This window comes from Rhipicephalus sanguineus, chromosome 7, assembly GCF_013339695.2.
Source record: "Rhipicephalus sanguineus isolate Rsan-2018 chromosome 7, BIME_Rsan_1.4, whole genome shotgun sequence".
NCBI classification, from domain to species: domain Eukaryota; kingdom Metazoa; phylum Arthropoda; class Arachnida; order Ixodida; family Ixodidae; genus Rhipicephalus; species Rhipicephalus sanguineus.
In genome coordinates this window covers 31333089-31361039 of record NC_051182.1, presented here as the reverse complement: position 1 = coordinate 31361039, position 27951 = coordinate 31333089, and the positions used below count along the sequence as shown (strand labels likewise).

General features: G+C 45.7%; 1 protein-coding gene across 1 annotated transcript in view; it reads right to left on the bottom strand.

Moving 5' to 3' along the window:
- The window catches only part of LOC119399358 (uncharacterized), a 30873-nt gene extending 7906 nt beyond the window's left edge, over window positions 1–22967 (bottom strand). The window contains exons 1-7 of the mRNA XM_037666173.2: window positions 22834–22967; window positions 20752–20798; window positions 17620–17658; window positions 11313–11348; window positions 10118–10211; window positions 6367–6506; window positions 3063–3110 (exon numbers count right to left, since the gene is read on the bottom strand). Coding sequence (XP_037522101.1) covers window positions 3063–3110; window positions 6367–6506; window positions 10118–10211; window positions 11313–11348; window positions 17620–17658; window positions 20752–20798; window positions 22834–22894 — 465 coding nt within the window. The 5' untranslated portion in view covers window positions 22895–22967. The remainder of the gene's footprint in view (window positions 1–3062; window positions 3111–6366; window positions 6507–10117; window positions 10212–11312; window positions 11349–17619; window positions 17659–20751; window positions 20799–22833) is intronic.
- Window positions 22968–27951: the final 4984 nt, after the last annotated feature.

Below are 27951 nucleotides of genomic sequence, written 5' to 3'. Positions count from 1 at the left end.
TGAAGTATATTTATGCTGACTGAAGGAATAAAGCACATTTGGTTGTTAGTCAGCGCCGTCGTCTCGTGTCCTTTCTTGTCCCGTCTTTTTAGCGCTGTTTCTCACCCGTAATTATGAACCAACCAGCCCAAATGCGTACCCTTCATAATTCGTATGGCGTAGCGCACCACGACAGGGACAGAGAAGAGGGACGCACACACACAAAGCGCTAACTTGCAACTAATGGTTTTATTTGCGATCACACATATCTTTTATACAATAACAGCGAATCGATAAAACCGAGAGAAGAACATGTAAAGATACAGCACACAGCCTGCACGTGTCATCACTAATCACAATAATCTGCACCCGCCAACGTAAAAGCGAAGATTCCAGATACATCTTTTCTTTAGCTGACAGAGCCAAAGCAGGCACACTCACACTTTTTTCTTTCCTTTTGTCGATTTCGTAGGCTTCAATTATTTCCCGTGTGGTTCTGCCGCGGGCCCTATCGAGAATACGGGTATTTGGAAACATTGGGGCGCAACCACACCTCTGACAGTGAATTCCCAAATGACCAGATACAGCTTTTTCCACATTGTACTGGTGTTCCCTAAGTCTTTGGTTCACACACCTTCCAGTCTGGCCTATGTATACGCGTTCACATGTCAAAGGGATACAATACACAACTCCTCGACTGCAATTGACAAATTTTTTCCGGTGCTTGATCACACAATCCTGCTTCCCGTTACTCTCTGCGTTTACCTTTCTGCACATCTCTTGTAATCGTTCGGGAGTAGAAAAACCACGTCCGCACCGGCCTTCCTCGCTATCCTTCGCAAATTATGCGAAATGGCATGCATGTAGGGCACTACAGCAACCTTGGCTGCCTTAGTAGCGGCTGCCTGCTCCCCGGCGTTTGCCCTTCCCTTCCTGCTCACATTTTCGGCGACGGCGGTCAACAGGCGCGTGGGTCTGTCAGCTAAAGAAAATATGTATCTGGAATCTTCGCTTTGACGTTGGCGGGTGCAGATTGTTGTGATTAGTGATGACACGTGCAGGCTGTGTGCTGTATCTTTACATGTTGTTCTCTCGGTGTTATAGATTCACTGTTATCGTATAAAAGGCATGCGTGATCGCAAATACAACCATTAGTTGCAAGTTAGCGCTGTGTGTGTGTGCGTCCATCTTCTCTGTCCCTGTCGTGGTGCGCTACGCCATACGAACTACGAATCACAACCAACTAGCCCGGCAACGTGCCTTAGCAAGTAACTCCGTAGAAAAGCTACATGTACGACCCATTGATCCGTTCCACATAACACATCTGACAGCTAAGCGACGCTTCCACTGTTACAATTTACAGGCATCTAGCCAGCCAGACCAACAATCTGAGACCAGCAAGAGCCCGGGTAAATAGATACAGAAACTGAATTCCAGAATTATGCAAGTAATATTGAAAGAACCTTTTTTAAAGAATCATGCGCGCCAGTTTGTCGAGTGTCGCAAGTAGATGGCATAATAAAAATATCGCTAACTTGTAATCGTAGTTACGACGAGGGCACTGGTATATGTACTAATGACCGTCTAAGTGTGCGCATGCGTCTTCACCTAAATGATTCTCGCGCAGTACCTATTTTTGGAAGTGCAGCTGTATCCCAATTTTAAATAGCATGTTAATAGCGAAAGAATCTCAATAGTAGCGCGCGCACGAAATTTTTCTACACTTAGCATCCGATCATCGTCAATTTTTTTCCCTTTTTTGTGTTACCTTATGCATAACGATGAAAAAATCCGTAAACAGGGGGTGGGTGGCTTGAGATCTAAAAATTGCATACTGTTGTCAATTGGTCTCTCACATGTAAAGGTTAGACCACGTGGTTCAAAGGTAAAAACACAGGTAATCATCCCGACAACGTTTTCAAAATCTGTGGGACTCAGGGTTTTACCTTTGAATCACGTGGTCTAACCTTTACATGTGAGGGGGTGGGTGCTCGAGCCGACGTTTCGACAAGTGGACTTGTCTTCTTCAAGGCTTGAACAGATAGGAAGTGCAGCTGTACTTATGCATAACGTAAGTGTTTGGTTGTAACTCGGCTTTTTTTCCTTGTACCTCTTTCCGCCTACTTGTGCTAGCGCTGTTCAACGAATTCCGCGCTTTCACATGACCTGAACTTTATTTCGTATACGTACAAGGTGCGGGCGACAAGCACACAGAAAATGCCATAAAATCGCCCTGACCCAGCCTGCCCTCATCGTTCGACGTACCAACTGTGCCGAATAAAAATGCTACCGATGTCATTCACATGTTCACATTAGTAGGTTTGTGCTCTTGGCGTAGAGCTGTGAAGATTAAGTATTTTGTACTTGCCTGAATTTTGTCGTGAGCTGACACCGCTACGTCCTTATTAAGCAGCATGAAGGTGACCGTTTAAAAATACGAATAACAGACCGACCACTAAGCGAGAAAGACAGGTGAATACATTTTTAAGTGTTGCCGCATTTGCCTTGAAGGTATGTATAAGTGATAACGTTCATCAAACGCACAAACAACAGATGAAAAGAACATACACGACAGGACTAGTTGAGTCTTGGTTCTATACTCTGTGTAGATTTGAAATCAAGACTCAGTTACCGCTCTCGAAGTTTGTGCGACCACCGCTTGCGTCTTCAGGATGCGCTGTCGATCGTACGCAGCGAAATTGATGTGAAAAGTAGCCAATGTAGGCTTGTAACCAATATATATCCTGGTCTGCGGTAGAACTTATGCATTTTTTTCAAACGTAAGCCTGTCAAACGGCGTAAAACGTATCAGTCGGCGTGTCAGCCGAACATAAATAGTGCGTCGTATTCTTATCAATACCACCATAGAACCTATATATGCCTACCGTGTTGCGTGGTCATCTTAATGTTCAGCGAAGTTCTCAGCAGATTTTCAATTTTTATTATTGCAAATACGCAACCAAAAATAAAATTAATTGTTCCGCAAGATGCTTCATTCTGATCTAAACGATGAACTTGCCTTCCTTTCGGTTAAGTCTGTTTAAATGTAAGCTCACAAAATGTGACGTCATGCGCTTACTTACCGTGACAGGCTCGCCGTCTTTGCACAGAAGCAGGGTATCGTTGAGACACTGTAAATGGAATGTATATCAACAGGCGCATTTTTGTAGCCGACTACTTAAATATAAGCATTAAACATCCTTTATGCTCGCTACACCTCGCTACCATCCGCAGCAGCGCACACGGCACTTGGGTTCTGTGGAGCTGCTAGAAGCACTTTCTCACGTATTTGTTTGTGGGACGTGCCAATGACAGGAAAGCGCTCCGGGGGTTTTTGTTCTGGCTCCTGCGTCAGCTGATTCGTAGCCATAAATGGCTATTAGTCGTATATATACGTGCTCTGTAGGTAAGTACCGGTAAGATGTAGCTGTTATATGCCTTTCTCTAGAGGGATAGTGGTAGACTACCATTCATGATTTGATAATGCTTGCCGAATGAGCCCCATCCCATCCTTATTCTTTTAGTTATTTCATTCTCATGGTTCGGTCTATAACTGGTGTAACTATAACTGGTCTATGAATGAACAACGCAGTGCAAAACGATGCGGATACAGAACACAGTGCAATTCACAGGCGCCACATTGTGCTTTTTTTGTCCATTTCATTCTTGCACTGCGGAGACACAAGAAGGCCACAGGGATAGGCATTTTTGAACGTTTGAAGAAAGAATGCCGACGCCACATAAACTATTATGTGAGCAGCGTTACAATATCTGGCAATATGCTTCCGCATATCGTTTGTTGACTACAGTTTTGTGTACATTCATAATGGCGTTTGTTATTCAAGACAAACGCATTCCTTTATTTCGAGCTTTTGAGCTCGGTATGTTCATTTGATTTCACCTCAAGCAAACAAAATTGTCTAACCCATATTTGGTGTGTGAATAATAATAATATCTGGTGTTTAATGTCCCAAAACTACGATATGATTATGAGAGACGCCGTAGTGGAGGGCTCCGGAAATTTCGATCTCCCAGGGTTCTTTAACGTGCACTTAAATCTAGGTACACGGGCCTCAAACATTTTCGCCTCCATTTGGTGTGTGAATAGCACCCGTACATGCGTATTAAAAATTGCTTTAGGAACGGAAGAAAAGTGACTGAAAAGAAGCGATTCGGTGCGTGATTTAGGCGACCACCCAAAGAACTAGATTTTGCTTATCCATTGTGTATGCTATTTCAAGACTAAGCCGAACTACCCGGAGGAAGGAAATATACTGATGAATGTAACGGCTGTTTCTTGCACTCCAGTTAACACTGCTGCTACTGAACATATATTCTCTGTCTACCATAGGGACTCTTAGTGAACTTAGTGAAGAACGCGACAGAGTGACAGACGCGAAGAAACACAAATGCACATGAAAAGCGCTCACTCCGACTTCAGGATTTAGGACACCATCAATATTGACTGTTGTCGAAATTATCGGGTCAAACATCGCTAACTTTGGGCGTGTAGCAGCTCTGCCAAAAATTTAGTTGAGGAAATTAAGGCTACAACGATTCAACATGACTTCTCGTGAGTATGTAGAACAAATATAATATATGTTTTTTTTACAGTGGACCGCTTTCTTTCTAGAACTTCCCCACCACACAGGTCCAGTCTCGACTTATGCAAATTTGATCGTCGTATCGACGAGCTAGTCCAGAGTGGCCTCCTACTGCATCAAGCCCAAGGTTGGGCCGTTAAAAGTTCAAGCTGCTGTTTGTGTCCTCCAGCAGTCATGGAGGCGTTGTGGGCGAGCGTAGAAACTCTTAAAGTCCGAGTCAGCGCTTGTGATGTGTCTCTTCGTGTCCTCGTCCGAGTCGGTTTGCGCTTTTACATAAGTATGAACGAACTCTCCCAAATTAAAGATTTAAGGAGCTTTTTTGCGTGAATAAAGAAATATGGCAATTCATCAAATAAAATTTTAAAGTTAGGTCGGTAGTACTCTCCATTTTTATCAAGCTTTACATACTAAGTGAATGGTTTATTTTTTAAACTATAGCAAATTACGCTATACTTACTCTATATACTCGCATGTACAGTAAATTCTAGCGCCTGCACCGCAACAATATACAGCCTTCTGGCGAGGACCGCACCACATCGCCTTCTTGTGTCTCGACTCTTGCGAGCTCAAGTTATTGCCTTCTCGAAAGCAATAGTACAGTGGCAACACGTGTGTTTTTGTGAACATTGCCAAAGCTGCAACAGGACAGGCTCTCATAGCTGGATGAAAAAGTGGACCGCATGGATACATCAACCTCTCATGTTACCCAATGCCTCCTGCTCTACGCTTGGAGGTGGGATAGGATCATCGCACGCCCAACTTGTACCATGCACTTCTCGGCTTACCTTTTATTAGCATCCATTCCATAAAGGAGCCCTGTGATGTTATGCACACCTAAGATGACCTTGTGGGATGCCGTGTCGATGGAAGGACGCATCCCAACATAAAACATAACGACTGTTTATTTAACGTAGTAGTAGCAGCGGGGCGAGCATAGCGACGCTGCGCTTAGTCGGGTGGCGAAGGAATGATAACCTCCGAGCTTAGCAGCTCGGGTTTATAACCGCCGTCGGTGACGTAAGCCTCCGGTGACGCTGCGGTGGCGCTGTCCCTTATCGGAGGCGTGGTGCAGCATGCGGCCATGTCACGCCGAGCTGGCTAATGACGAGGCGGTGTCTGCGCCGGTTTGTGCGCATTGTGTCGCCACATCACCCCCCAGCGGAGTGCAGAGCCCTCGGGGTCTGTAGAAATCTGGGAGGCGTACCAGACGTCCAGAGCGTGTTGTGAAAGGAGCGGGCTGTGACGTCGGCGTCTGTGGATAGATGCCTGTGGATGGAGTGGCACTGCCCGGTTCGTTCGCAGCTATGCACGCACGCTTTCCTCCGCTACGACAACGTCCGCAGGCCTTTCCAGCCACCCTACAGCGGACCCTACCTGGTCGTCCATCGCGACGATAAAAACTTCACTCTGCGCCTGAACGGGAACGACGTCCGCGTCTCAATTGACCGACTCAAGCCCGCATACATAGCTGCGAACGAACCGGGCAGTGCCACTCCATCCACAGGCATCTATCCACAGACGCCGACGTCACAGCCCGCTCCTTTCACAACACGCTCTGGACGTCTGGTACGCCTCCCAGATTTCTACAGAGCCCTCAGGGTCTGTAGAAATCTGGGAGGCGTACCAGACGTCCAGAGCATCCCACATCCCACAAGGTCATCTTAGGTGACCTTCCTTCAAATATTTGTGAAATTATCGACTGTCCGCAATTTCAGAATTATATTTGTAATAGAATTTTGTTTTACTATTCGGGCTATCGGAAAAGCTCAAGAAGAAAGCTTACCTCTCCGAGGTTGAGGTTGTCCGGAAGAGAAACATTGATGGGTGCCGTGCAGGTGTCATCTGGAGACAGCAGCGTAATGCATCCTGGCACATTGACTTCCGCGCACAAGGGCATGAGGAGATTCGTGAGGCCGCTGAGATCTGTGGGGGATAAGAAAGGACAATCGCAGTGCACGTCGACGTTGGTTTCTCCGCAAGAACTGCCTAAACATGAACTCCGAAAAATTCCTACGAAAACCGAAAGCAATGCATCAACTGGCGTAGCACCTATAGAAGCGTCGGCCAGCATGCTGGGGGGTGCAACTCCCGCACCTCCCAGGAAAATTTTCAATTTAGCATATGTATAAATACACGCCCATATATAAGCTCACGAACTAGCGTACATAAAGTATGGTTGACCCCCCCCCTCCTTTCCCGAAAAAATTGCGACGCATCTTTAATGGAACGAGAAGATCTAGGCATAGTGGTACATTGCATCATTTATTACACTGGTATAAGAGAAGATAGCGATAGTTAGCTAACAGTTAGGCGACCCATTAGCCAGTGATAGCCAACACTTTATTAATTTAGACTAGTTGACAGCATCAGCATGCTGGTGGTGTACGAGTAAATACAGTACATGTCAGGGCATGCATATCATGCCATGTCACTTAGGCTATATCAGTTATGTTCTGATATTAAGTTAACGAACGCAGCGGTATCTTGTCGTTTGTGCCGTTCGTGTCATAGTGCAGGTGACGCGCACGCGACGTCGCTCATATCATAGGATGGTGTCGATCTGTAGTAAATATGTGAGCTGACAGATGGAAACGCTATGTGACATAGATGATTGAATAGAGGTTGTATAAAAAGGAGTTAAATGTCTCAGACAAGCTGGACGACTCTTTGATAGGTGCGTCGACCAGGGGCGTAGCCAGGGTATTGAAAACTTGGGCTTGTCGGTGTCACGTGGCAACACACCAGCGTACAATCACGACGAGGACAAGGAGGAAGGACAGCGTCGTGGTGTCTTCGTTCTTGTCCTCGTCGTGATTGTGCGCTGGTGGGTTGCAATGTGCAGCCAGAAATCATTTTCCGGCGGGGACTCAACACCCCTTTCTGCCCCTTGTGGGGCCAGTGATATCTGCCTTTGTGTGGACCCACTACCAAAGATGGGTCCACCCATCGAAGCGTCGGCCAGCATGTGCGAGCCGCTTAAACCCTGCATATAAAACTCTTTACCATTAATCTATGTCATACCACGGCCGCTACATAAAAAAAACAGGTGCGGCCTGCTGCGTCGCGTGGCCGTCAATGGACAAGCGCGTCCCGGTCGAGTTCACAGTTGCGGCCGCAGTTTTTGGTGAGGACGCCACTAGCGCGGTCCGCAAAGCAGAGGCCAGTTCGTGCTACCATTATGCAGCGGCCGTGGTGCTACAATGTGGTCGGCTCGGAATTTATGCGTTGTTCGTGTGCTTTTTTGTGTGATCGTGTGTGTGAGTAGCTTTCCTCATGTTTCTTGCGCCTGAGTGCGTTTATTTGGTGTGCGCGTCTGTGGCGGACGGTTTTTTCCAGCGGTGAGATGCCGCGAAGCTGTTGTGTGCCGCTGTGCAATTCAAACGCGAGAAGAGACGCTACTATGAAGTTCCACGAATTCCCTAGCGATCTGCAGCGTCGCGAAGCGTGGCTGAAGAATATTTCTCGCCAAGGACCATCAGGGAAAGCAAGTAAGTGGGAGCCAAGCGACAGGTCGCTGGTATGTGCATTACATATCACTAAAGATGACTATAAAAAGAACACGATAATTAGGATTTTGCTTCCGACTGCGGTCCCAACTGTGTTTCCCGGTTATCCGCACTACATGCAAAAAAAAAGAACGCGCAGCCCAGAAAACGTCGGCGAATGAATGCAGCTGATGACGCAATAGTTGGGGCAGGTCATTGTGAAAGCTCAGGAGAAAGCCCTCAGATCAAAAGTTCCTCGCACCCTGTGAAAAGACGAGATCGAAGCGTTCGTTCCACAGTCGGCCTCAGAACCGAGCACAGAACGTAGCTTTCCTGTAGATAAGGCCTGCCAAACCACATTAGATCTTGCGCATCTCTTGGCATTTCTAATAACGACTTCAATATTCAATCTGTAATGTGAAGCTATAAAACGCGTAATCTACGGCCTGATTGGAGTAAGTGTCGCCCATAAAAACGCGGCTGTCGAAGCGCTTCTCCGTGAACAGCTGGACCGGTGTGGTGGCTCCAGAGCGGGCGCAAGGAGAACTAGGCTCCGGACGCCGTTTCGGCGCCACGCAGCAGGCCGCACCTGTTTTTTTTTATGTAGCGGCCGTGGTCATACATGCGTACCATGCCTCGTACATCCCGACTTGACCCACTTAGTGAAACATTTAATGAAACTACTACGAGGGCACCAAGACAAATGAAGCAAGACAGATGCGTTGGAAGTGCCGTCGGTTCGACAAGGAATGTGCTCCATTTATAGGTTTAGTTTCGTGTCCTCGCATGCAACACGCAGTACACTCATGAATGTCCATTTTCGCCGTGCTTGAGCAAAACTTTACCTGCCCCTGTATCCGTTGAAACCTTGAACCTTCTAGAGAAGTAAGATATTGTAATTAGGTCAATAAATTTTGAACCTCCGTTAAAACAATAAACTCTCCAACTCAATGAGCGAGTGTGATCAAACCGGAGAAGCCTGTCAATTCTTAACACATAGCGGCTTGAGCGGGGAATGTAAAAAAAAAATATGAAAAAAAATGTCCTGTCGCCCCTCTGGCTATGTATCCTCAAATTCGTCCGGTGAACCTAAAATGAATGTCCTTTACTAACTACTGAAGCATACGAAAGCTACGTATTATTGACAGAACAGTGTATCTCCAGATTTTTTAAAATGAGTTTTTGAGTGTAATATTTACAGATAAGGGTTAAAATTTGAATGGTTAAGTTACCAGATGCTTTTGCGGAATTCTGGGGAAGACAGAAATATTGCGCCAAATGTGTAAGTTTATGCTTTTTTACATTATCTCAGCATTTTTTTGAGTAGGAGTTGCGAGTCAATGTTGATAATTTAGAATGAGTTGAGATAGTTGGCACATCTTCAGCTTAAAATCTATTCATGCAACGTCAGGTTAGCTTTCGCAGTCTTACAGGAAGTGAGTGATCGAGATGGCCTGGTATAAAATTTTTCTTGTTTAATTCATTCACACACAGTCGCAGAGAATGGTCGCCAATACACCCATTTACATGAGTTTTTGAACCTCTTTACCTGGCCATAATTGTCGCTAGCAGTCGTTCTCAGCATTCTAGGAAGTTCCCTACATGCAAAAGGCTCCTGTGGAAAAATTAGAATGCCTTGCATTCATGTCACATCCTCTGGGAATGGGAGAGCCTCTCCCCAGCCAGGGAGCTATCGCCAATTCCCTCAGAAACGACACGGGAGTACCTAATACGGGCCCCCGAAGAAAAACTAAAAAAAGCAATCATTGCCTGGGTAGAAGAGGTGATCGCAGACAAGCGGCCGTCTACAAACGCCTGAAATCTCTCTTTAATGAAGTTGTCTCCTCCTCCTTTTCCTCATGCACAAAATACTTGTCAGATGATATAGACGATGGAACTTTTGTCTAAATATTATTGGAGTAGAAAATTGAGCACTGATACGATTGACTGCATGCAGATCACTTGAAAGCACTTTTTAAAGGCAGCCTGTAAACGCTTCTTTACTAGTAGTGCAGCAGATATCTAAAATAAAAGAACCGAGGTACTCACTTGCACCCAGGACGCCGAGGACTATCCCAACGATGTCAATCAACGCTGCCACAGCACCCACTGCGTTAATCTGTGTCAGCGTTGTAACGAGGCACTGCAGAAGGAACGAAGAGAAATGTACCAATGAACGATAGATCCTTTAGCATATGTTTATCAACGCTTCGTTTGGGAAGAACTAGCATGGACAAGGAATTAAGGGTGCTTTTACAACCAAGAGCTGCTGACCTCCTTCTCAGTTGCCTTTGCATCTTTCTTAGGCGAAGAATAAAAGCAATCAGATGAAATATTTAATCATCATCATCTTATTAGTCTTCATAATAATGAGCTAATATTTATGTCCACTGAAGGAAGGAGGCTTTTTACAGTCATCTCTCATTTTCTCAGCTTAACTCGCACGTACTTTATTTTACGCTTGCAGTTTTACACGCAAACATGCATGCGCCATCTGCTAAATCGATTCGTCGAGTGTGTCCGCGCAGACCAACGCCATCACAAAAACAGACCGCAAAAATTTTTAACGAGTTACTCGACCTGGAAATAGAACCCAGGCGTTCTGCTTAGCAGTGAAGTACCATATTACGGAGCCTAGCCATTACTTTGTTTTTTATTGAATGCATGGAAATATTACTAGCATTTTTTTGTCAACTGTGCACAACATAATTCCTCATATTATAACTATTGCAACATGCACAAAACACACGTTATTTCACACATACGAAGGCATTTCGACAGTCAGGCAAACGAACACAAGCGTCCAGAAGTGCAAGCCACTGCGGAATGAGGCAAAAAGTCTCAACAACACTGTGCAATTAAGAAGCTTCTTCTCGGAAGACGGACCTCGTCGATCGTGGTGACTTGTCGTACTTTTCAACCATGCGACTTTTCCATGGCGAATAAAGTTCCAATAACACGGACAAATCACATGGTGTTGCTCTTTTTGAACGGGACAAAACTAATAACATGAGTTGTTTAGGTGGGGCTCTTCTGCCTTATCTTTTTATGACTAGGCTTCAAGATTGTCACGTCACGCGCCCTCCTAGCGTTTTTCCTTCTTCCGTAGTGTAACGCAACCACCTCAGCTCTCCAGCATATTGCATGTTTCTCGACACTGGTGCAATATCCCGTAGCTTTTGCACAGAAAATGAAATAGCATGGGCGGTTTCTGATATAAACTAATTTTGGGGAATCTACTTACCTGAACCAGCTGCATTACGGTTGCCATCACTTCGTCCTGTAGAATTGGAAAGAACAAAAACGTGTGGTTATTCTCCCTTTTTTTTCCACAGAAACCGCATTGAAAGCGGTTCAGTTTTTGCGACTTCGTAAAACGGTAACGCCATGACACCGATGTCATTAAACGGATGGATGTCGCTTGAGCGCGTAGCGTTGTCATATAAGGTAATTAAGGGCTCCGATTTAGGTAGCTTTGTTTTCCTAACACATGATTTCTATTGGCTAATAACAATAATCGGTGCTAATAATACGTCTTACGTCAGGATTAGCTCATGTTTTTTCTGTACAACACTTCTAGCCTGAAAACACTTTGCGAATTCGGCGCTAGAAAATTTCGCCCGTGGCAGAATCGACTGTTGAACTGTACTGCAGCATGTATTAGCGGGACACATATAGGAAATAGTAATGAGAAAAAGACGTACCCAGTACACCATAATCATGGTATATTTCAATGCAAAAGGAGGAACTGTAGAACTAGGCAAGCTCTCCCAATCCACAAAAGACTTAATAATGAAACGGCAACGCATGAAGGAGACCAACTAAAGGTCTAAAATACAGTTCGCTGAGCTGACAGAGCTGATGAACGAGAGGAAAGTCAGTGACATATCAATGACATAAGGAACTACAACGTCAAAGCGATAGAAGCAGCAGTCAAAAAGGTACCAGCATCGAAACAGTGAAGAATGGACTCTGTATAGGAAGGAATAAAATGCACGCTCTAAAAGACAAGCAGGGAAATGCTATCAACAACTTCAATGGCATATTTCTGGTGGCAGAGCAATTCTGCGCTGAACTATATAGTTCGAAAATACGTCATCCACTCTGGAGCGGAAGTAGCGATGGGCAAGATAGTTAGAAATGCCATACACGATATGCCACGCGGAAAAGCAGCTGGTGATGACGGAACAACAGCCGATCTAATTAAAGGTGGAGGAGAATTTATTTCAAAGAAACTTGCTACTCACTACACTCAGTGCTTCAAAACGGCAACGGTTCCAGTGAGCTGGAAAATTGCCAACCTTATAGTAACACACAAGAAAGGGGACATAAAAGACTTAAGAAATATAGGCCCATCAGCTTACTTTCGGCGATATACAAAATATTTACAAAGGTAATAGGTAATTTCAAACAGGATAAGAGAAACACTTGGCTTTAACCAACCTAAAGGACAAGCGGGGTGCAGGAAAGGCAATGGATCACATTCACGTGATAAATCACGTAATGAAGGATGCTGCTGAAAACAACAAACCCCTTTATTTAGCCTTCATAGACTACGAAAAGGCATTCGACTCAGTAGATTTATCTGCAGTCTTAAAAGCACTAAGTCGACAAGGAGTAACTAAATCCTATGTCAATACCTTAGCCGACATCTACAAAGGCTCAACAACCACCTTACTTCTCGACGAAAAAAGCGATAAAATTGCAATAAAAGAAGGAGTCCGACAAGGAGATACAATATCATCAATTTTGTTCACTGCGTGCTTGGAGGAAGTGTAAATGGCTAGACTGGGAAGAAATAAGGAATCATGGTTAACAGAGAATGGCTCAACAACCTAAGATTTGCAGATGACATAGTGCTCTGCAGTAACAATAGCAACGAACTGCAAAATATCATTGAGGAACTAAACCGAGAAAGCGTTAAAGTAGGTCTAAAATGAATATGATGAAGAGAAAGGTAATGCTGAATAGCCTGGCGAAACAGAGTTTAAGACTGAAAACCACACATTGAAGTGTATACAAGAGTATGTATACCCAGGACAACTACTAACAGGAGAGCCTAATCATGAAGAAGAAATACACCGAAGATTAAGAATGGGCTGGAGTGCATTCGGCAGGCACTCCTAAATAATGTCCGGAAATCTGCCACTGCGATTAAAGTGAATAGTATAAAACCAATACATACTGCCAGTTCTAACATATGGGGCTGAAACATGAAGGATAACAAAACAACTAGCGAAAAAGTTGAGGACCACACAGCGGGCAACGGAATGTAAAATGATGGGAACAACATTAAGAGATCGGGGGACGGCAGAATGGGTCAGGGAGCAAACAGGGCTTGCAGATATCCTAGTTGACATCAAGCGAAAGGAATGAACCTGTGCTGGCCACAGAATGCGTAGGACAGAAAACCGGTGGACAGTAAGAAATACAGAATTGTTACCACGAGATGGGAAACGCAGTCGAGGAAGGAAGAGTTAGACGGAGTGACGAAATTAAGAAGTTCGCAGGCATAAAACTGAATCAGCTCGCACAGGATAGAATAAGCAGGAGATCATTGGGAGAGGCCTTCGTCCTGCTGTGGAATAAAACAGGCTGAGAATGATGATGATGATGATGATGAGACAGGTGGACACTAAGCTTCAAACTGTTCATTTCATGCCCTTCGAACTGCTTCTTGGATTACGAGCGCGTGCATGATGAATTGTGTTTTTCTTTCGTATATAGGAAGCAGTTTGAAAGGCACGAAAGAAATAGCTGGAAGTTTAGCGCGTACCTGTCTCTTCGCGTTTCTCGTGGTTCCTTTCTCGGACGTGTCGCGCTGATACATGCTGTAGTTAGGAAACACCAACTCTCCCGAATAGCAATCCTTGTGAACAGCCTTCGGCGGCTTCGGGAAGCAGCTCGTCACCCTCTTGCTTCGGTCAGCATTTAAGTTGTCTGATGGTCTGAACTGGAGGTGCATCTAAGAGGGATATAGCACTGGGGCACCCAAGCAATTGGGGTCCCAAGCATTTGCTTTCGTTTGTAGTCTCCCCGCTTTGTTCTGTTCGCCAGGCGCGCCCAAGGAGAATACAAAAGAACGCAAAAGCTTCGCTCTCCAAGAGAGAGTTTTAGTGCCTAGGCTTCGCAAAGCGGCTCGCGTACCCAAACTCCAGCGTTCTTTTGTACTCCGGCTGGCAAACAGAAGAAAGCTGTGAGTACAAACGAACGCAAGAGCTTCAAGCGCCGCCGGCTTGGGGTCCAAGTACTAAAACTCTATTTACTGAAATACAGTAAGAATCACACTTGTCTAGAGCGGCCAATCGGCCGATTCATCCGGCATTTTTTTTTGCAAGATTATGTGGAGACCGATGCCATAGTAGTACCAAACATAGTCGCACTGCATGCTAGGTCCTTGTGCTACAATTGAAACATGAACGGAAGCTTGTAGCTAACGCGAGGTAGTGCTAGCGTAAAGAGCCACACGCTCGACTGCTCTGGAGAAATGTGAGTCCAAGTGCATTACCCAATAATGATTTTCCGAGCGTGTAATTATTTTATTACGAAACTGACTGTACTCATATGCGTTCTCTTCCTTTATTTTTAGTCCCTCATTCCCCTCCCCTCGTTCCCCGCGTGAAGGGAAGCAAACTGGACGGTCTAATTAACCGCCCCGCGTTTCCTGTGTTCCCTCTCTCTGTGAATCTCTGCTTACGAAGTCCCTCTTTCTAAGTTCCCGCTTATAAAACGCAATCATATGCAGGTGGCATTTATAATGGGCGCTCGTTCGACGGTTAAAAGAACACTCAAGTGAAGCAATGGATCGGTTTAGATTGATAAACTGCACTCTGAGAGCTCCAATGTCGTTCATTTCACGAACACGGGTTTTAAATGCGGAGCTGTAAAACCTTTAGTCAGCCGTAAAACCTTTGGTGTACGCAGAAAACCACAGGTGGGTGTGCGCCACAGGAATCGTGCAAGCCCCACTAGGAGCACAGCAGGTGCGAGCATTATACGAACACTCTGCTTGGCGAAGTGGAGGACGTGAAACAGAGAGAGAAAGAAAGAGAGAGAACGAGGAATGAGAGAGAGAGTGAGAAAGAAAGCTATAGAAAGAACGGAGAAAAAAATAGAGAAGTAAAAGATAGAAAGACGGAGAAAGACACAGAAAGAAAGAGAAAGAGACACAGAGAAACAGACATGAAAAGGAAATAGAGAAAACAGAGAGCAAGACAGAAAGAGAAAGAAAGAGAAATAACGAGAAACAAGGAAAGAGAGAGAAAGAAGCATAGAGAGAAAGAGAAATAGAGACAGAATGAGCGAGAAAGAGGAAGAAATACAAAAAGAAGAAATAGAAAACAACAGGTAGAAAAAGCACATTCAAGAAAAATTACACCATCTCCCGCTAAAGGGGACCATGAGTAGATGCGAAGCCGGAGCACTTGCACGATCGCGTTCCGTTGGCGTTCGTTGGGCATGCTACCGAGCTCGCGTCGTGGAACGCGAAGAGCGACGCTACGCGCGTCGTATCTTCCATCTAGCCTGGCCGTTAATTCTCACAGGGCGAGCGGGGAACGCGGTCGACAGGCGGGCGAGAGGGGGCAGCGTAGGAGAGGAGAGAGAAGGGGAGGGGACGCGCATGCGCTCGAGCTCATCGCGGCGTTGCGCAGGAGAGAATTTCGGTATGTCTAGCCCGCGTTTCAGAGGAAGAGTGGAAAGGGGAAGGGGAGAGGGGGAGGGGATAGGGCTAGTGGAGAGGGGAAGGGAGAGGGAAAGTAGAGAGGGGTAGGGGAGAGGGTGAGTGGAGAGGGGGAATGGGAGAGGGTAGATGGCAGGGGAATGGTGAGGGGGAGTGGAGAGGAGGTGTGTGGAGAGGGTACGCGCATGCGCAGTAAGGGTGGCCACGCCGCACACCACCACCGTATTTAGCTCCGCCTTAAGATACTTCGCATCTAAAACAGAGAGAAAGAGAAAGAGAAGAAAGAAAGAAACAAGGAAGGCTACCCAGCTGCGCCCTCCCTTCAGGCTTAGCACAACCAAGGCGAAGCTGCCGTAATTTCTTTCAACAGAGGAGAAAATCAAGCTGAAAGTCTCAGTTTTAAATTTCGCGTCGAAATCTTCGCGTGTGACGTGACGGATTTCAAAGTGTATTTTGTCGTACTCCGGCAACATTGGCTCAACGAGATTTGCTGAAACTTGGCACGTTAAGTCTATGGCCCTCTCAGAGGACGACGTACTTCACTTTTATTGATTAGGGTCTTCGTAGTAGCTAGTGGACACCGTCAAAGTCTATGACGTCACGGCGTTTTGTGCGGAAAATTCAAGGTGGCGTCGCCACCCGTATTTTCTTTTTGCGCATTTTGTCGCTTACCAAGCCTGGCGATTTTGGAATTGTGACAAAGTAATGTGCTGATATGAGGTAAATCGTTTTTTTTTCTTTAAAACTTCCTTTAAATTCATTTTCCGGAAAATATTTAAAAAACTTAGGCCTATAATGAAAGAGGTATAATTTTTTAGATGCGAAGCAGCTTTTGCGCTGGGCTGTCTGTGTCCGAAGTTCCATTGGCGACCGTCCCACCTAGCAGAGCCATCTGAGCGCGCGCTCGCGTCAAGGAGAAGTCTTGTTCCTCTTGTTCTTTGACCGCCTTGATAATGATACGTGCAGAGCACATTAGGGGCCCGGGCTTCCGTATGCTGTCCTAGCATGGAGTAACGCAGACAAAACCACGTGTGCTGGCATGCGCTAGCGCGTTCGGGCCTGTGTAAGGGCAACTGGGTAAGACGCTGTGGCCTCTCCCCCTTATACTCTCTCAGCAATCACGTGATGGCGTCGGGGAACGAGATTCTGCAGACGCGCTATGAACCCGCGTGGCGTGCTCCAACAAGAGTTCGGGACGAGTAACAGCAACAGCAATTACGGTGAATTCATGGTGTGCTCCACTTGCAAGGACGCGCTAACATCGGGCAAGGTGCCCGTGACGAACGGAACTTCAAATGGACCCATGCGCTGCTTCGCATCCCTACATGGTTCCTTTTAGTGGAAGACGTAATTTTTCCAAGCTGTGTGTTTTCCTTAAAATATTAAAAGCTTTAACCTTCATACGTGGCTTATTGTGCACATTTTTTATGTCAAAATGTTTTCAGATGTGGACTGTTCTGTACTTTAATTTATAAACAATTGATGATGATATCACTATGGCTTTATTAGTTAAGATTACTTTTCAATGTATTTGTACAGATGTAGCCTCCACGGATAATGCTACTTGTGCGGCACGGTTAACGAAAGGCATTTTGGCTTTCATCAATGAGAGGCTTTATTTTGCATTTTGCTGCGTGTTCTGTCATGTGTTGTGTTTGTTGTGTGTCGGTGGCACGCAGTGTGAGCATTATTTCATTTTTCAACGTAACCATGTGCTGTAGCCTGACACACATGCTCACGTCACTGGGAGCATATAAAGAACACTGTAGGTCGGATAATAGTTTAGCTCGTGTTCCGGACGGTTCAAGCGTCCCGGGATGTAAGCGAAACGCTCCTACATAAAAGAAAAAAAAGATTAATTGCTACTTACCGACGTCGCATTGCAGAGCTCCAGGGAGTCTCCAAGACACTGAAATTAGGAACACAATGCTTAGGCCAATGGTAAATCCGGCTGTTATTTTTAACAATACAAACATTTCATACCATACAGATATCAAGCACACAAATCCCCAATTTCGAATTGTATTTGTACTTTTGAATGATTTTATTTTGCGAAATATTGTGTACCTGCCAATTTTCCTTTTTGTACTTCCGACTGTAATTCCCAACCTACTAAAATTACTCCTTGAGATTGCGCTGTCTATATTACATTAACCGTACAAGCAATAAACCATACATGTAGACAACGCAAAGATACATACAAAGTACCAAAAATGTGCACAACGCATTTTTAATGGTTACTGTCTGCGTTTCAATAGCGTTGTTTACGTTCATAAGTTTCTTCAGAGCTGCAATACGCAACAATACTTCTGTCACAGATAAAAAAAGAAACTTCTGTCACATTAAAAATATTTTTTACACATCTGTTTAGATGCACTAAAACTGGAAATATTGGATTTCACTGTGCGCGCAGTACAAAAATACAAACTTTTTTTTTTGCACCACATGGAAACTCTGCATAACCATCACCGGCCACCCCGTACATATAGGCACTGGATCTTGACCTGCAATGTAGTGCCGGTGGGAGATTTCTCTTCTGCGTAGTTGAAAAATAAAGATTCGCAGCGTGCACGTTAACTAAAAGCGGACTGCGGGTCTCTGTGTGTAATATTTCTTCTGTCTGTCATCGCTCATTAGCAGTGCTGTGGGAAACACCGGCGCACACTGCACGCTTTTTTTTCTCATTCGATGCATTGATCCTAACCCGCCATCCTTCGAAAGCTTTCTGCATCTAACGTGGTTTTGCACTGCCTTCAAGATCGGAGGCACCTCACCTGGTTTTGCATTGCCTCCGCGATCGGACCACCATTGACCAAGCTACGATTTCATGTGGTGAAGTCATCTTGTGAAGTGACGCCACGTGACGTCATAGTGACGTCACAAATTTGGGTGATTTTTTAAGCCATCGTGACGTCATATGGTGACGCCATCACGTGATTTTTTGCATCACTCGTGCCCAACTCCGCGGGACGCCGAAGGTCAAATTTCGCGCTTAATGAGGCAAAGGCTTTAGCCTTAATAATGTAAACCATCTGCGTTTCATTTATGTGCACCGGAATCTAAGTACATGGTGGTTTCCGCATTTCGCCCCCGTCGAAATCCGGACGCCGTGGCCTGCAAGCGAACCCTCGCCCTCGAGTGTAGCACTGCAACACCTTACCCTCTAAGCTACCCCGGAGGCTGAAATAAATATCATTTTTATTTCGAAGTTTCGCTCATTTCAGACACAAGTTGGAGTTGCAACCAGGTCTTGAGAGTTTCCCAATACATAGCACATTATTAGTGCGTATACCTGAGCTTGCCGAGCTTGAAAGAGCAGCAGTTAGTTGATAGTAAAGCTTTCCACTGAGTGAAGATCTGTTGCGTAAGATATCGCTTGAATCAGGACCATAGAGTGGCAAGCTCACTCATGAGTCGACTCACGCAGACTCACTCAGACTCAGATTCACGGCTCGATCTGAGCCTGAGTGAGTGCGGATGAGTAACATTTTGGTGAGTTTGAGTCCAAGTGAGTCGGGCTGAGGAAACTTTTAGTGAGTCTGAGTCCGAGTGAGTCCGGTTGAGGAAAATATTGGCGAGTCTGAGTCCGAGCGAGCCTTGAGCGCAAGATATATTTCTTGAGTGAATCTGAGTGAGGTCCATCTTTTATTTCCGACCTATGGTCCTATATCCACTCAACTTCAGCTTTACTTGCAGCCTTATATCGGCTTATGTTTATACTGAAGTCTATTCACACATATCTCTATCTCAATGCACTAGCGTTCATGCATCACCTTAATATTTATTGATCGAGATGTGAGTTAGGGGGTGGGGGATGCCATGACCTCTCCCCACAAACTCTTTCACGGGAAGTTCTTGACCAAGATATTTCGCGTGAGTCGCGTATTTAATAAAGATGTCCTTACTAGATTGAAACCACTGATAACCCGTATTTGAAGGTTCATGATCAAAGGCGTGTCGTAGAACACCAGTTACTTGAGATACTTGTGCTAAAGAGCATTGACACCATGATCGAAAAATTTTACGCTAACGGACCCATGAGTCGACTCACTCAGGCTGACTCAGACTTAGGTCAAGCTTTGAGTCTGAGTTTGAGTGAGTCCGGCTGAGGAATATGTAGGTGAGTTTGAGTACGAGTGAGTCCGTTTGATAAAAAGTTTAGTGAGTATGAGTCCAAGTGAGTCCGGTCGAGGAAAATTTTGGCGAGTCTGAGCCCGAGTGAGTCCTCATAGCAAAATATATTTCTTGAGTGAGTCTGACTGGGCTCCAGTTTTTTTGCAGACCTATGATCAGGACTGACAACTAATTAGCACAAAAACAACACAACTCATCCCGCTACTACTCCTAGATACGAGCATTTACTGAACATAATGTTGTCCTCAGGTACGTTTCCTCTGCGCAGTTATGTCCGCTGTAGCGTTTTCTGTACCTCGCCTAAATTTGACCAATGGTCACGTTTCCTACATTTCATTAACTTCTGTGTCTTACGCGGTAACTCGTCTTTTATCCGTACAACGTGTCTTCCGTGAAGACGTTGATATTTTGAACTGTGTGTTCTATGAGAAACATGTTTTGTTTCATGTAATGCTTATATTACAAAAAGTGCGCACTGTTACTAAGGCTTGTTGCTGTGTACGTCCACCATGAAGGAAATTAATTAAGCTGAATTCAGTACGCCTATATTTCTATACGTGCATTAACGTCTTTGGAAGCATCGCGATGGCGCTATTAGAGGACGCAACAAAAAATGGACAGCGCAGGTAATACGTGGTTTTGGTTGAAGTTCTAAATAATAAATTAATAACTTTTTGGCCATTTCTTCACTTGTTCTTTGTACAAACTGACCAGTAACGACTACTTGGCTAGTACTACACTTAATAACAGCAGGTGCCGTAATATTGTAATCAAAGACAGCTTGATAGGAATCGTACTGACAACGATCTTCTAGGCGAGGCCTTCAGCTTTTCTTTAAACGCGATAAAATGCATTGGCGTATTCATACCGTTCCAAGGTCCAGAATGCCAGGCACACTTGCAGCGATGCAGTCGGCTGGAGAAGTAAAGAAATAGGAATGAACTGCTGAATGAAGTGAAAATGTGCCCAAGGAATGGCAATATATAAAAGTGAAAGTATTTGTTATTCTTTGCTGTCTTGAAAAATAAGTCTTGACATCTTTTGGAAAAGAGCGGTAAACGACAAAACAATACCAAATCGCCTTTTCGCAACTTCTCCGCTATTCAGCAAGGTTTCTTTTTTTTTAATGTAGGGAGATAAATACAAATGCAACTGGAGGACACGAGACTGTTTTCCTCGTAATAAGACTACAGCATTTGATCAAGGTCTGAGCATCTATGACTAAAAGGGGAAACGTTCTTGATCTTAACAAACAATTGACTCGAAAATCAGCCGTCGGAAAGTCTCAGTAACACAAGAAAGTGGTAATAAGGCTGCGGTGTTTGGCGCATTACAGGTAAGCCCGAAAGCATTTTACAGCGAAAGCTGTTATGAGATCATTTCACCGGCCGTTTTTGGCGCCGTAGTTGTACGCCGCCGCCGCCGCCGCCGCCGCCGCCGGTGTCCGTAACCAGTATCGCTCGAAATAAGAAAAAAAAACGAAATAAGAAAAAAATTCCAGGATCGAACGAGGTTCGAACCTAGGCCCTCTGCGTGGGAGCCCAGTATTCAACCTCTGAGCCATGCCGGTGCTTGAAACTGCTTTGCAAAAAGGTCCTATACAGGCCTCATGTCGGGAAGGAACCACATTAGCATATGCAATATAGCGTGGTAGAAGAGTAAAATAAGCACCAAGCGTCGCACAACGCGAATTCTGTATCCAGGCGTGACACAATGCGAATTGCGCAACGAGTAGGTTGTTGAATGCTTCCAACCCATTACAGCGGGCTCTGCCATAATTCTTCATCGTCATCAGGCACAGCATCAACAAAATGCGCATAATGCCTTACATGCGTTTAGCAGGTACCACGGCTCTCCGTAGAATGACGAAAAATGGCACAGTACCTGCTGCCCTACTTCTCAAAAATTGCAATAATTTATAGCGTAGTGGGTTCCTCGCAAGCGCACTTGTATTGGTTGCCAAGGAAGCCCATAAGCGCATGATCCATTACCTCGGGGTCTCAGTAAAGTTCTTCGCCCCCTTTCGTCTCTCTCCCACGTCAACGTATGTTATACAGCATGACGGGAGAGGGCAACAGCAACAGGGCGTCACCCAATGCAAATTACATAACTGGTGGGCCGTTTAAAGCTTCCAACTAATTACAAAGGGCTGAGCCATAATTCTTCATTGTCATCAGTCGTCGCTTCAATAAAGTGCGCATAATGCCTCACAGACGTGTAGCTGGTGCCCCGCTTCTCCGCAGAATGACGAATAATGGCTTAGTAGGTGCTTCACAACTTTACAAAAATTGTGATTTATGGCGCGGTGGGTACCTTGCTAGTGTACTTGTATTAGTAGCCCCAAGAGTTTACAACGGGCTCTAGAAATGCCACTCTTCCAGCTTTCGCTGTGACTGTGCTGCGGTTTCAGCGCAGGCCTGGCGTTTTTTGGGATGCGATATCTAATTACGAAAAATAGGATAGATGCGGATCCTGGGCACGCAGCCTCAAAGGCCCCGCAAGTTCTAGCGTACACACCCAGCAGACATTGTTGCAGTGTTTTGGTGACAGCGGATTTAAGCTTGGATGACATTTCACATTCGCACGGAACTGGAATCCCGCAAACTCCTGACCCAACTATTAACTTCTGACCGACTAAGCTGTAGCTGGCTCAACGACTGGGCTTCGGTTTGCAGGATGCGTTTCTCCACCATAGGATACCCAGCATGAAACGACGCAAGGCAGCACTCGACTGCCCACCACCGGCCGACCCTCCTAATCCCTCCTCCCGGCCCGTTCGTGCGGGTGCCACCCCCCACCCAGGAGAAAAATAAATTCGTGGCTACCAAGTTGATGAGCACTTCGACATTGCTTTCACCAATGAGATGGCGAGCCATTTCTCATCATTTCGTATTGTGGCAACAAACATAAGGAAAACGATACAAAACACGGCGAAGAAGGAACATCTCACAGCTGCCGGTCACCATGGCAGCGGACATCAGAAGAGCCAAAGCGAAGGTTGCGAATGCCATGGCAGAACCGGATCAAGACGTACTGTACTATCTCGGAAGCCTCAGGTCCCTACGAGTGTTTTTGACGGGGCTTTCACCACCTATTTATGCGTTGACATGATCAGTCATTTATTTGTATTTTTGACACGTGCGTTGAGGACCGAACACGTGCTACGAAAATTCGAATATCTGCGACTTTGTGATGAACACACCTTGAAGTATTGTCCTTGATTTGTGCCACGTGTTTGAATACACAACGCGTGAGATGTGTAATACGAGAGCTGGGCATTTGCGTATGTTTGCTTCAGTCCCACCTGTGTCCTTATGGCCGTTATTAGCGTGTTGATGTTTCTAATAATAGGACTAACCTAGTTCGCTGGCTTCTCATTATACTCCAATTTCCTGAAATTTAGTGATGTCCTTTATTTTTTTTTTCTGCGCACGTGTATCGGACGTTTCCTGCTTCGTCATGTTTGTTGTTTGCAGCATTAACAAAAACCGGAAAATTTTAGTCATGCTACAGCACTTCGCGCTTACATTTTTTTACTTCTGGATCAGCTCAGGCCCAGCTGTATTAATATATATCGCTCAGTAGCACTTGCAATGCCATCCGCGGAAGCGTCTGATGAAACGATCCAATTACCATTGCGACGGTAAAAGCGACACACTTGCTGCGACCTCCTGTGTCGACCGGAAACCGCTTTATTTGTAATGTAGGCATACTTCGCCAGGCTGCCTGAATGGGACCTCCATTTAATGAAAATAGCGCGCTCAGCACGTACGCTATGTTTAGCTCGCGTACATCCGGCCAGCCTTGCTGACGTCTCCGACCCGTGAAAATGCTGTGATCCTGTATTAAAAAATGCAGTGGCAGGTAGATCTGTGGCGAATCGATTTTATGTATTAAATGCGAAGCATTTCTTAGCGAACTTCTGCGACTTTGACCGTATCTATCTATCCATCTATCCATCTATCTATCTATCTATCTATCTATCTATCTATCTATCTATCTATCTATCTATCTATCTATCTATCTATCTATCTATCTATCTATCTATCTATCTATCTATCTATCTATCTATCTATCTATCTATCTATCTATCTATCTATCTATCTATCTATCTATCTATCTATCTATCTATCTATCTATCTATCTATCTATCTATCTATCTATCTATCTATCTATCTATCTATCTATCTATCTATCTATCTATCTAGCCGCCTACGACTTCGTGCTCTCCTGGTCGCTTGGTTAATCGAATGTGCACCAAAATTGGTATGGAAAAACATGACTGTATGACGAACATAAATGACAAGTCATAACATGAAAATCATGACACGAATGTCATCTACAGCATGATTTACATGCTACGCTCATGCTGCGCTGGCGGCCGTTTCGCTAGCTTTATATACACCAAAATTGGCATCTTGCGATGTGACCGTGTGACGAACATAAATTACACGAGTTATCATGAAAACCATGACACGCATGTCATGTACAGCATGACTTACGTGCCACGCTCATGGGGCGCTGGCGGCCGTTTCGCTAGATTGATATGCACCGAAATTGGTATCTTGCGACGTGACCGTGTGACGAACATAAATAACACGAGTTAACATGAAAATCATGACACGCATGTCATGTACAGCATGACTTACGTGCCGCGCTCATGGTGCGCTGGCGGCCGTTTCGCTAGCTTGATATACACCAAAACTGGTATCTTGCGACGTGACAGTGTGACGAACATAACACGAGTTAGCATGAAAGTCATGACACGCATGTCATGTACAGCATGACTTACGTGCCACGGTCATGGTGCCCTGGCGGCCGTTTCTCTAGGTTGATCGACCCCCAAGTTGGTATTGCGCGACGTTACTGTGTGACGAACATAAATAATAGGAGTTAACATGAAAAGCATGACACGCATTTTCCTCAATGACATACAAGACGATGTATGCAGCTCTTTGCTGGCTGCTTCGCATTACATCGATTCCCACAATGCGTGGGATCTGCCGGCTTTTTAAGGTTACGGAGTATATATCAAGGAAAAAATGCAATTCACTCTGTTTCTGTACGACAAAAATGTCCTGGAAGACACTAACTGTTTTAATTGTTTCATACATTACTGCGCTTGGCTGCTGACCCGAAAGTCGTGGGTTTGATCCCGGTCGCGGCGGCCGCATTTCAATGGAGGCGAAATGCAAGAACTCCAAACGGTCGAAATTTACGGAGTGCCCCACTCCGGCATGCCTCATAACCATATCATGGTTTTGGCACGTAAAACCCAAAAATTAATTGTAGCGAGGCCGGCAGTCGGGTGAAGAACAACTTTATTGCCGTTTGGTTAGAGCTATATAAAGAGAAGCGTGACGTAACATGTCACGTGATTACAGGTGTTAGGTGACGGCTGCACACCCAGCCGTGCTACATCTTCCTTCAATAGGGAACAAATTAATTATGCCTTTCCGGCTGCGGGTATCGACAGGGCTGGTGGCGAGTTCTGGTGCTTCGGCGTAGCTCTTGAGGAAAGTGGTCTTCTCTGGGGCCATCGTCGCTGTGCGTCGTCCTCTCCCTCAGGTGTTCTCTTGTGCGCCTGAATTCTCGACCATCTTCTGTTCTTATGATTGCTGACCGGGGCGTGTTTGCTGGCCTTAGAAGTACCGCAGGCGACCACGTTCGCTGGAGGGTGTCGTATGTGGACACTGGCTGGCCTGGAGAAAGGGGCGGTAGATCGTTTGTTCCACGGTTGTAATACACCTTCTGGCTTTGACGGATCTCCCGGAGCCTGCTGTGAACGGCTTTGCTTGGAACTGCCTCTGGTTCCAGGTGGCTGGTTGGTACAGGCAATAGGGTCCTGGTCTGCCGTCCCATGAGTCTCTGCACAGGGGACCTCAGAACATCATCTCTGGGGATGTTGCGCCATTCTAGCAACGCCATATAAAAATCAACCCTGCTGCGTGAACATTTCTTTAGAAGCTTTTTTGCCTCTTGTACGGCTCTTTCAGTCATACCATTGGAGCGGGGATGATAAGGGCTTGTCGTAATATGGGTAACGCCTAGTTGTTGCAGGAACTCTTTGAAAAGCTGGCTTTGAATTGCGGGCCGTTATCACTGCAGAGCTGCAACGGTAAGCCATGTGTGGCGAACAATTCTGTGCACCATAATGTCAGAGCACTAGCAGTGCTCTGCCGGAGTTCACGGATTTCAAAAAAGAAAGAATAGTAGTCTACTATTATGGCAAATTCCCGGCCCTCATGGAAAAACAGGTCCATGCCAACAAATTCCCAGGGAAGCTTTGGGATGTCGTGGCTATGAAGAGGCATTTTGGCATTCCGCGGTTGATACTTCTGACAGACCCTGCAGTTTTTGCAAAATTGCTCTATCTCGCGCGACATATTTGGCCAGTACATGATGTCTCTAGCCCGCGCCTTCATCTTTTCAACTCCCGGGTGCGCAGCATGTAGCAGCAACATAATTCCGTGTTTCTGTGAAGTTGGTATAACTACCTTGTTGCTGCGAAAAACAAGACCATCCTGTGTGTGCAGTTCCTCTTTGTAGGACCAGTACTGACGAACACTTTCGGGCACCTCGCTCTTTTCAGGCCAGCTTGTTTCGGCGTAACCTCGAAGCTTGACCAGGGCAGGATCGTCATTCGTTGCCGCACGAAGGTCCCTCAGGCGCTGCTGCGAAGCTGAAATGTATTGAAGCACATTCACGTGAAATTGCTCCGTTTCTTCTTGCATGAGCTGTTTGCTGGGAAACCTAGATAAGGCGTCAGCTAGAAAAAGCTCTTTCCCTGGCTTGTAGATCAAGTTAATGGGATATCGCTGCAAAGTCAAACGCATGCGCTGCAGGCGAAGTGGACATTGATGAAGTGGTTTGCTGAATATCGGCACCAACGGGCGGTGATCGGTCTCAACAAGCACAGTTTCTTGGCCGAAGATATAATCATGAAACTTGACGCAACCATGCACAATGGCTAATGTTTCCTTTTCAATTTGAGCGTAGCGCTGCTGTGCCTCTGTTAGTGAACGTGACGAGAATGCGACGGGACGGCCGTCTTGAATAAGCACAGCGCCAACGCCCATTTGGCTGGCATCAACTGATAGGACGACTGGCTTATTTGCGTCGAAGAAAGCAAGAACTGGTGCATTTGCTAAGCTTTCACGCAACGTTTCATAACCCCGTTGCTGAGCGTCAGTCCAAACCCACGCAATGTCTTTGTGCAACAATGTTCTTAGGGGGGCAGTCACGTCGGACATGTTAGGAATGAAACGTTGTACATAATTCATCATGCCTAAAAAGACTTGGAGTTCCTTACAATTCTTTGGCTCTTCCATTTCCAGTATGTCCTTCACTCGACCTGGGTCCAGGCGGAGGCCTTCAGTGCTAAGAATGTGCCCGAGGTAGCGGACTTCAGGCTGCAAAAAAGTGCATTTCTTTAGATTAAGCTTGAGGTTGTTTTCGCGACAGCGTAATAACAAAAGTGACAGGTTGTGGTCGTGCTCCTCTTTTGTGCGGCCCCAAAGCAGTATGTCGTCCATTATCACGACTACGCACGGCAAGCCTTCCAGAATGCGATGCATAGCTGCTTGAAAGATTTCTGGAGCTGACGCGATGCCGAAGGGCATTCGAAGAAACCGATAGCGCCCATACGGCGTGCTCATCGTGCAGAGTTTTGAGCTTGATTCTGTTAGCTTAATTTGCCAGAAACCTGACGCTGCGTCGAGTGTTGAGAAGTACCTGGCACCAGATATCTGTGAGGCTGCGTCTTCTAGGGTCGGCATTGGGTAATGTTCCCGCAGCAGCACTTTGTTTAGCGCCGTAGGATCCAGGCAAATTCTAACCTTCTCCTTCTTAACGACTGTAACCATATGGCTAGACCACTCGGTTGGCTCCGTTACCTTTGTTATGACGCCTTGGGTTTCCATGCGCTGCAGCTCGGCCTTGACCTTGTCCTGAAGAGCCACGGGGGCTCTCCTCGCTGGAACGACGACGCCCACTGCGCCTGGCTTGAGCTTCATGTCGTACTCGAAGTCTTTTAGCTGCCCGAGTCCTTCGAAGACGTCTGCAAAAG